The sequence below is a fragment of the Myotis brandtii genome, unplaced genomic scaffold, assembly GCF_000412655.1.
Source record: "Myotis brandtii unplaced genomic scaffold, ASM41265v1 scaffold49, whole genome shotgun sequence".
NCBI classification, from domain to species: Eukaryota; Metazoa; Chordata; class Mammalia; order Chiroptera; family Vespertilionidae; genus Myotis; species Myotis brandtii.
The window spans coordinates 6,133,524-6,144,179 of record NW_005368707.1 but is presented as its reverse complement, the minus strand read 5'-3'; the positions used below and the strand labels follow the sequence as shown (position 1 = coordinate 6,144,179).

At 45.3% G+C, this 10,656-nt stretch overlaps 1 protein-coding gene and 1 pseudogene across 1 annotated transcript in view; one reads left to right on the top strand and one right to left on the bottom strand.

Moving 5' to 3' along the window:
• The window catches only part of CAMK1D (calcium/calmodulin-dependent protein kinase ID), a 412,726-nt gene extending 408,967 nt beyond the window's left edge, over positions 1–3,759 (bottom strand). The window contains exons 1-2 of the mRNA XM_005876600.2: positions 3,684–3,759; positions 1,580–1,647 (exon numbers count right to left, since the gene is read on the bottom strand). Coding sequence (XP_005876662.1) covers positions 1,580–1,647; positions 3,684–3,759 — 144 coding nt within the window. The remainder of the gene's footprint in view (positions 1–1,579; positions 1,648–3,683) is intronic.
• A 199-nt stretch (positions 3,760–3,958) lies between these two features.
• The window catches only part of LOC102244071, a 15,448-nt pseudogene continuing 8,750 nt past the window's right edge, over positions 3,959–10,656 (top strand).

Sequence of the window (10,656 nt, the reverse complement as noted above, 5' to 3'; positions counted from 1 at the left end):
CCGGCCATCTCCTGCAGCCCCTCCCTCCACCCAGCCCCACCCCAGATTGGCCTCCCCACCTTGATCAGGGGCAGGGCCTGTGGCCAACCACCTACGGCCCCTCCCCTTGGCTAGCCCTGCCCCCTATGGGCCCCACCACCCCCTTTGGGGGTGGGGCCAACTGGCCCACAGCCCCTCCCCATAGCCAGCCCCACCCCCAGTTGGCTCCCCCACCCCAATCGGGGGTGGGGTCTACCAGCCAATCACCCACAGCCCCTCCCCCCAGCCTGCCTGGCCCTGATTAGGCCCAATCAGGGGCGAGCCTGCCAGCCAACCTCCCACCATCTCCTCCTCCCGACAGGCCCAGCCCTGGTCTGCCCCAATTGGGGCCTGGCCACCGGACCCCACCCATGCACGAATTTGTGCACTGGGCCTCTAGTTTTATATAAGGGACTTGAGCATCTGCAGATTTTGGTATCCATGGGGGCTCCTAGAACCAATCCTCCACAAATACCAAGGGACAACTGTAGTGGGAAAATAAAATGGAAACAAATATCTGCTGTAAAATTATATGAAACACAAAAGAAATTCAATATATTCAGAAATGTTATCCCTTCTGAAGAGACTGAAGTAATGGAACAAAAAATATTGAAAGACATTATTCAAGAAATAACATCTTTCCAGAAATGAAGAAAGACTTTAATCTACAGATTGAAGAGGCACATAAGTACCAGAAAATATAGGGGTGATCATTATCAAGACATGCCCTAGTAAAACTACTCATCTTCTAAGAAATAATCCTTTTGTTTTCTCAGAAAGAAAAAAAAAGTCATGTATTGAGTCAAATAATAGATCAACCTGTTAGAGACTTCTATAGCCACAGTCAATGAGAGAAGATATGTTTATAACATCCCTAAGGAAGTCAAGTTGTCATGAAAATTTTTATAATAATAGCTAACACTTATTAGGCCTTGTTCTAAGTGCTTTTTTTTATTAATCCTCACATCAATTCTATGAAATAGATAATATCATTATTTCCATTTTAAGGAAAAGGAGACCAAGATTTAGAAAGATTAAGTCACATACCCCTGGTCACACAGCATGAGTGAGTAAAGCCAAGCGGCCTGGCTCCAGAGCCCTGCTCCTAACTAGTGCACTATAATCCTCTGGCAGAGTGTTACTCCGAGTCATCAGATAAACCCTGAGAAGCTATTACGAGGAGGAGAAGGAGTGGGTTTTGAGCAGGCAAACACAATAGATGTCCATCACAATGTTAAAATAATCTCCTTTTTAGTTATTTTATTTTATTGAATTTATTGGAATAACACTGGTTAATGCGATTGTATAGGTTTCACGTGTAGAGTTCTATGCTACATGATCTGTATATTGCACTGTGTGCCCATCACCCTAAGTCAATAAAGAAAAAGAGGAGAACTGAGTTTTTAAAAGCCAAAACAGGAGGATCAAATGACTGCTAAATCCACAAATGTACTTTTTTGGAGGTGAGAGTTGGGCTCTTTTAGTTTAATTTTTTTCAAACCTCAAGAGAACATCTCCCATCGGATAGTTACCTAGTGGGCTAATGCCTTTACCTTTCTACCTTAGACCTGAAACAAGTTGCAGGGCCTTTCTTGACATTCTCAGACCCAGATTTTGCTTCTTCTATAACTGACAGTGAAACACAATTTTGTCAGTTCATGTTAGAATTAAGAGTCTATTCTTAACTCAAAGTACACTTGGCAATATACACAGGTGCATTCATAGAAGTAAGGACACTAAAAACAGTAAATATGCTGCCTCTTATATGGGGAACTAGGCCTAAATAAAAATGGGACCACCCCTGATTTTTTACCCAGAACAGGATCTATAACAGATATTGAAATAGAATCTCAATATACTTTAACTTAATGGTACATTCCGAACAACTGAGGGAGGTACATTTGATGATGTACATAAACACATTCACAAAAATTGAGGGCATTGAGTCAATAAATATGCTGTTTCATATAAACAGAGCCAGGCCTAAGCAACCAGCCACAATGACCTCAAAAAATTGCCCATGAAGAGTGATTGTCTCCTAATCCCCTTATCTTAAAAAAAAACAAACAAACAAAAAAAAACACCTTTTTTTTAACTGTAACAGCTACTTAAATAGTGTTAAAGCAAGAAGAGAAATCAATTTTAAGAAATGTCTTCCAATATTTGGTAAATTACTAGTTCTGGTATATGCGGGGACAGTGGGACAATGAGCTGTAACACGAGTGGGCTGACCTTCATTATGTCCATCACCCATCCAAGTGCCTGAGTTTCTCTGTTTGAAATGGACACTTTGGAGAGAAAAATGAGTGAAGCACAGTACCTGCTCTCAAGATGTTCAGTGTCTAAGAGATGAAGACAGGCATGTAAACAGTGAGAATAAAGTGTGATGAAGGCTAGAGTGGAGTTTTGCACAGAGGGTGATCGGGAAGTACAGACTAGAGGGGGTCCAACTTCCTGGAGGTGTCCTAAGAGGCTTCACAGAAAAGAGAACTTTTGAACTACGTCTGGAAGGATCTGTAAGAATTTGCCAAGCAGAGAAGGGAGGGTACAAATTTCAAGCAGAAGGAAATGTGGAGAGTGGCTACAGTGTTTGGACAGGTTCAAGCCTCGGACTGACTTGTGGCAAAGCCACATACAAGTCCCAGCTTGGAGGGCAAAGCCCTCCCAGCACAATTATAGCCAAAAGGCTATGGTTGTAAGGACCTTATAACCTGTAGTCCTAGGTAGGTAAGGGATGTGGGCTGCAGGGGGTGCAGCAAGTGCTGCCTAAACAAGGCTTGATAGAGTTCAGAGAATGGCAACAACAGGAAAGAAGCAGATTTGAAATTCGCATGAACATTGTAAACATCTTGCCCTTGTTTTGCTTTGTATGATCTGACTATAAAATAAAGACTCAGCTTACAGGCTGTGTCACTGTGTCCTCATCCAGGCACAGTGATCCCACCTGGTCCCAACTGTATTCTCTTGTCTGTTTTCTTTAATCCTTCACCGCCCCTCCTCAGGTTCACCACTAGTCTTGCTGGGCGTGGTTCAAGGAAACGCATGAGTGAAGGGACAACAATTAAGGAAAGGTGTATCCATCAGAATAGTAGGGTGAGGGACCCCAATCTCAGTGGTTTGCTTCAGAACAGCCACCATCTTGAACTTTGCTGGTCACTTCGGGGAGGGAAATCCAGCAGGTCTTGCACCAGCAGTTAATTGCTCTGCCCTGGAAGGGGCACACATTACTTCCACTCACAAGTTATTGTCCAGAGCTGGTGACAGCCTCACCCAACCATAGGGGGCCAGGAAGTGCAATATGATGTGTCCCGAAGGGGGAAAGCCAAATCTATTTTGCAAAGAGCACTGATGACCACCACAGAGGTACCACAGAAGGAGACATGTTCAGAAGTGGTGTTATGGAGAGTGGAGGATGGGGCAGGTAGAGCTCAGTAAGCAGAGAGGGGAAGACAGATGGCCTGGAGGAAACTTGAAGGATCTGTTTTCAGATCCTTGACTGTCCTTCCTTTGAGCCCAAGAATAAAATGTTTAAGTGCTTCAACAAGTGTGACAAGCAGGGTTAAATCATGCCACACTTCCCTCCCACCCTGGAATTTCCAAAATGGCTCTGTCACCTACAGAAATTGTATGGGCTCCTCTCGAATCCTGGTGGGGCACAGCCTTACCACAACAGAACACTGTATACCTTGAAGGAATCCGGACAAGAAGCTCCAGAGAAAATTGCAGTATCACTTCCAACATTCCTACTTTTGAAGTTAGCAATAGATTTCAACTTCTACTCATTAAGGAATCTTTAAGTCTGGGGTGAAGTCTGAAGGATGTGCCAAAGACAAACTAATTAACCAGCTTTCTGAAATGCTCTCTTACTACTCGGGCATCTCTGCAGGCGTCAGTCTCAGAGACAGTCAGGGGCAGTTCCCTGAGTGCTAACTCTAGTCCAATGGAGCTGAGGCCCTGGAATCACGTTATTGGTGAGCAGGTGGATACACCATGCAAAAGTGACTTTGCAAACAGCCTGGCACAGGAAACAAGCCAACAAGTAATTGGGTTTGTCAGTGGGTCTGGTGTGAGCTGTTTCCATGTTCAGGCTTTTGCTTTAGGGCTACAGCGAAAGTGGGTGTGATAGAGGGGATTTTTAAAATACAACTTGGGTGAAAAGCATCTCTCAGTGTTCCAATATTGGTGCTGGAACCGGAGCAAGGTGCTGTTCAAAAAAAAAGAATCCAGGTCTCATCTGCTGTCTCCCACACTCCCTGACTTCAGGCATTTTCCAGGCCTTTCTCTCAAATGAGGACAACATATGGGGATAGATGAGATAACATGCGCAAAGCACCATGGACTTAGGAGAAAAGCCCTCAATAAACATGGGGTATTAATAGTATGCCTCTTTTTTATAATAGCTGTTACATCTGGCTCTTTGGGGGTTTTTGCTTAGATTATAAGATGAAGGATTTAAAAAGAAAAAATACCCTACCCAAAACACACCCACCCACAAGACTTCCTCCAAATTGATGCATTTGATAGTAATCTTGGACTGTTACAGATTCTTCTTTCCGGCAGGGGTTTCGTAGCTGAAGGAAAACCTACCAATGAGCCAGATCCTGCTCATGCATGACCCCTTCATGCTGTGAGCATGGGCTCTTCCAAACCAACACTAAAAATCTGTCACCAGAAACATACAGTTTTTATATTTAAGTCATATGCATACAAGTGGAGACCAATATTTTGTGTTAAGTACATGTCTGCGGTCTGGGACATTTAAGTCATATGCATACAAGTGGAGACCAATATTTTTACGAAAGCAAGTGGCTTGCTGCTTAATTTTTTTTTTAAGGATATGCTCTTCAAGTTGACAAAGTGCCCCTGGAAGCCACCGTGGTCCTTCTGTTTCACCAAGTGTTTCTAAAAACAGAGGAAACCTGTGGGCAAAGCATCCACTCAAGTTACCGGGCAAAAAATTCAGTTCAGTGCTTCTCAGCGTTCCTGGCCCAACTGCTCTTTCTAGGGTTCACAGATTGTGGCGTCTGTGGAATCTGTACCCCAGATGGACAGAACTGTGTGGGATTTGGGGGTATTGACTACACCATGACACAAGGTATGTGCTCCACCTGATGCAACCACAGGCCTTAGGCTGACACATTAGGAAAGATGTTTCACTACCGGCCTCAAAAAGAGCCTTTCTCCTAATTACATTTACACAGGACAGCAAAGGGCGGAGTGAGGCACTGGGGTCTGCGTGACTCTGGAGCTCTTCTGCCTCCCCAGTCATTCTCCTGCCTGGAGAGGCCCAGCTTCCAAATCTCAGACAGCTCCGCGTTCCCCTCAAGGTTAACAACACTGTTTCCCACTGAACCAGCCAGAAACCACATTGGAATTAGGTTTATTTTTACCCCAGGCTTTGTCATTTATCACTATTGAAACACTGAGAGACAGCTTTTGGCTGAATACCTCATGGAACACTCAGCATCTCCACGTAGGATTTGGCCCTCCGTCTGCGCATTTATCTTCTTGGAGTGCCCTCTCCTCCTGCCTGCCACTGTTCTTCGCTGGCGGGGATATTTGTATTCAAAGTGAGAGGCTGTCTCTCTTGGACAGGTGCCTAAGGGTTCCTATGATGGCACCATAACGCAGCCCTTGTGATGTCATAGCTTCTTTTACGGAAACAAATCATTCGGATGATGTGGTATATTTAACCAGTGAGGTAGAAGGGGGTACAAATTTAAATATCTCTTGCAAATTTCTTCAGCGCACAGACTTAACGGCAAAAACTTGCTTCACTAAAGGCTCTTCTCTCTGGATTTAGGTATATTTCAATTCTGAAGGATATCTTTTCCCTGGTCTGCAAGATGGAACTTGTATTGCCTGCTGATTGGATGCCTTCTAGAACCACAAAACCCATGTGATGCATTTGTGACTCCCCCTTATTTTCTGCATTACATTCAAAGTATTCACTCAAGTCCTCTCTTTATGAAACTGGGCATATACCTCCTTTCTCATCTTTCTTTTTAGTCAAGCAAATCAAGAATGACTAGAAATTGGTTATCATGTACTTAACACTGGGCTCAGCCCCAATCTCATCCCTTTGCTGTTTCCAGACTTAATTTCAAGCTCCTTCCTCCTCCGAGTTGATTTTCCCAAGCACCCAGCTACTACTGCCCGCTCTTCTCAAACCTGACAAACACTTCTTTCTAGATGACTTTTGATGGGTGAGGACACTGAGACATCAGAACTTGCCAAGGGCACAAGTCTGCACAGAGGAGAATGGAGCCCACAGTACAGCTCTAGCCAAAAGCAAAACCTACCTGACTGCACTACCTCCAAGTCGATAATAACAGAAAAAGGAGGGCTTTGGGTGAAGGCCCAGAGTAACCATCCATGACTTTTACACACCAAATTACAATCTCATCTAAAAATCCTGAGAGCAAAATCTGTTTCTCACATAAAAACATCTATATATATATAAAACCTTAATATGCAAATAGACCGAATGGCGGAACAACCAAACAACCAAACAACTGGTTGCTCTGACGTGCGATGACCACCAGGGGGCACATGCGGAACATGGTGGGCATCAGCCGCAGTGGGATGGTGGAGCAGGTGAGCAGGGGCGCCAGACCAAGGCAGGGCACTGGTCGCTGTCATCGGGGTAAGCCTCTGGTGGTTACTGAAAATTCTTTGCTCCCATGTACTGGGGTCGCACCTGGTGCTCACACCTGCTGCCGGCACCCAGGCCCTAATAGCTCGGCACCATCAGCGGGTACAAGCAGCAGCCACAGGCCCGGATCGCCCCTCAGAACTTCTCCACCTTCCCCTGCTCCTAAGGGGCGATCAGGGCAGCAGCTGCCACTCGCACCCACTGACAGCGCCAGCCCTGCTCGCACCCTCTGACAGCACTGGCCCTACTCGCACCTGCTGCTGATGCTGGCCCCAATGGGTGCAAGCTGGGCCAGCTCCATCAGCACATGGGAGCCACAGTGGTGGGTGCGGGGCTGCCAGCAGACAGGGGACTGGGGACACAGCAGGAGGGGCCGGACGGGGGCACGAAGGATGAGCTAAGACCCGCCCCTGTGCCCACGGCAGCCTCGCAGCCCACAGTTCCTTTCAATGTGCAGGAATTCGTGCACTGGGCTCCTAGTTTATAAATAAGTACTAAAGCCAAATTCAGAAACAAAATACCCTGGAAAAAGTCGAGGCCTGTTTAGATCACTCTCTGGTTCTGAGAATGGCACCGGGGCCAGGGCCCTGCCTGGGGGTCCTGTTCTGCTGTTGTGTGGGGAAGCAGTGACAGCTATTCAGGGGGATCAGTAGGGATGGTGAGCCTATTATGTTCAGCTGTCTGCCTTCTGCTGAGGAATTGGGGTTTCCCCAACTATCACCCTGTGCCCTGACCCCTCACAGCCTTATCAAGGACATGTTTGCTTCTGGCATTCCCTTAGGGAGTTTAAGTCACCAGCAATGAAAACCCAAAACTCTGGGTGTGTGGCTCTTATTTTTAATTGAGGCAGGCCCAGTTATGCCCAGTTATAAGTCAGAAATCCAGCACTGTCCCTGAGGTTGCTCCAAGATGCCCCCTGCATGACCAGGCACAGAGCTTCGATTTATTCTTCATTACAATACCAGCATATTTCACACCAAGTTAGCAATCGCTGTGTAGGAATTCTATCCTAAATCCTCCTATAGGTCCCTGCCAGAAGGTCAGTGGGGTGTTTCCCTCTGGTGTTTGGCTGACTCAGATCTCTCCTCTCCCCATGGCTGCCTTGAGGAGGCTAAGGTTCCAGGTTTTCTGGTTTCAAAATAAATTGGCAGAAATCTGAAGTGATGCCAATACCGCCCTCCTGCCCGCAGGCAGCTGGGTCCCAGTGGGAGGTCTCTTAGCAACCAGGCTCAAATCAAATATTTGGGCATCTGGACACATTCTGACTGGAATGAGCTCATGAAAAAAAAAACTTCTGTTTCCCTCAACCCCATTACTGAGGGTTTTGATGAGAGGCTGAGCCCATGGTTGCCTCCTGTGCTGGATGAGTCTGGGACTCACACGGACTATTAGAGAGGCAGCCCAGACTGGCAGGCCGAAGATCTGACTTCTGTTTCTGGTTTGACGTGTACCCTTGGACAAGACACTGGAACTTTCTTGTTATTGTGCCCACACAAAGCCCAACCTTTTCATCTGACCCTCTGCAGTGGCCTGTTCACCAGAAACCAGTGTCCCTGGCTCATAGAGGGCAGGAGCTCAGGTTCAATTCAGAAGTGAACCAGGAGGAAGGAGGGTTTGGGGTGCTCTCCTCCTCCACCTGCTATCTCCTCCTCTCCCAACCTTCCCTTTAAATGACAAATGGCAAATTGGAGGGAGAAGGGAGCAAATGGCTGCTAGCCCACAGAGTTTCCTACTTTTTACTTTCCCACCCCAATTCCCAGGTTTATGCCATCCCAGCGCACTCGGGAAAGACCAAATACATTGAATTTGGCTCCGGGTGCTAATTCAAAAGGATTCCTCAAGGACCGGGGAGGCTTTATCTCAACTTTTATGTCTGTAAAATGGGGCTTTCTGATCCTGGTCTCCACATGTCCTGAGAGATGAACTGGTCAGGGCTTCCCTCTCTCAGCCAGCACCACCACCCTCCTCTCCCTGGATGCCCATCGTAATTATTGATCATATCATCCCATTGGCCACTCCAGGGGTTTGTTTCTGTTCTCACAGATGTCTAACCTCTTCATTGAGCCCCCAAAGGTAGATGTCATCTCTCATAGCCCTTGTGCCTTCAAGTCACCTAGCCCGCAGCCCTGGGGGCAAGTAGTGCTGGGTCCTAAAGAAACACATGGAATTGAATAAACACCCAAATCTCCAGGGCCAGGGGAAGCTCAAACAGGGCAGCTTGAAGAGCTTCTGGCAATGGGAAAGGCCGGTTTCTCTTGCAGTGGAAAGAGAAGTGAGAGGGCAGTGAGCAGTGAGAGAGCCTGGCCCTGGTGCCAGCGGCATTGGTCTGCCTCGGCCACTCTCTAACCGCTGGGCAAGCTGCATAACCTGTCTCAGTCTCCATTTCCATCTGGAAAATGGAAATGCAATAGTATTTATTTTACTAGATTGTTCTAAGAAAGTTAACTAGTAACTGTAAAGCATCTAACACAAAGGCAGTCAATAAATGGTAGATCTTATTGTTGGAGTGACTTTTTCACCCAATCATTTGAACATTAAATAAAAGCGTATTTGGGTTACTTAGTCATTCTGATTACAAAATTATTTTAGTTATCTCTCTTAAAAACTGCAGAGGAGTATGGAATGAGGTCATCAAGCACCCCACCTTCTATGGCTTAAGATAAATCATATTATCATTTTTAAATCACCCCTTGGTTTAAAAAACATGTCTGTGGCCACAATAACTGATAGAGCATTTATTAGAATAATTTTTGTCCAATGAAATGCACAAGTTAATGGTTAGGATGTAACAGTGACCCTGCATTCATTCTGTATTGCATGACCCCTTCCCTGATCTGCTTTGGAAGCAGCCTGAGCTTCCCTCTGGGAGACTCGGGATCAGTTTTATTGATTTTGTTCATAATATAGAAAATGCCAGGCTTCAAGCACTCAAAGACCTACTCCTTTTGAAATAAGCCTGAACAGAGGCTTGACAATAGACGCGTTTTATCCTTTTCACTGTCATCAGCAAACAGAGAAGCCGGCATTATCTATAATAGCCCTAAACTAGAACCAGCCCAAATGTTCAGCAGGTCTGGACCATGTTTTCACAAAGCAATGAAATAGGATACTTTCACGTAAGGCAAAGACTCTAGTCAAAATAATACCAAGTGAAGAACTAAAACAAAATAACAAAGATTGATCAATCTAACAACCAGGTTTATAAAATAATAAAAGGGAATCGGATCTTCTAAATAGTAGAAGCTGTTACAAAGGTTTGAGCTTAACTCCTAAAAGTACATTTTTCTAATATATTTTTCTTTTAAAATCATGAACTTGGATTAAGTCCTTGGTTATCTTTCCAAGCAACTGTTTTTACTCAGTGTTTATTGAGCATCTACTATGCACCAGGCATTGTTGGGGAAACAATAGTGAAAAAAAAATAAATTTGCCATCCTCTTGGAACTTACATTCTAATGTGGGACAGAGATAATAAACGAACATGTTATTATACCACTTTACCAAAAAAATTTCACATTTTAATTTCACAGCCACACTGTCAAGTAGCTAGGGTGTAATGAACACATCTGGTAGGTGAGGCAACCGACTTGGTCAACATCACGTAGCTAGTAAGTGACAGACCAGGATCTGAACCTAGATCATCTGGTACTTTCAGTTATGGCAAGGGCAGACTAAGTAATTCAGATCAACGCTCCCACCAAAGGCAGCTTAAAAAGCCGGATGATATATTTAACTTTCTTAAAATCATCAAAGCAATAAAAAGGCAGTGAACAAATACCTGCCAAATCTAGGAGAAGACAAACCCAAGAAGGGCTATCAAGCCCACAAAGCTTTTTTCCAAAGGCCTTTGTCTATCTGGAAAGAAAACAACTTTGAAAATAAGATCTTGTTTTAATAGCCTCACAAGGCCAAAGCCCCGAGCCTGCCCAAATTGGGGATTCAAATAAACCACTCTCCATTTTAAGCCCGGGGTGGGGGTGAGG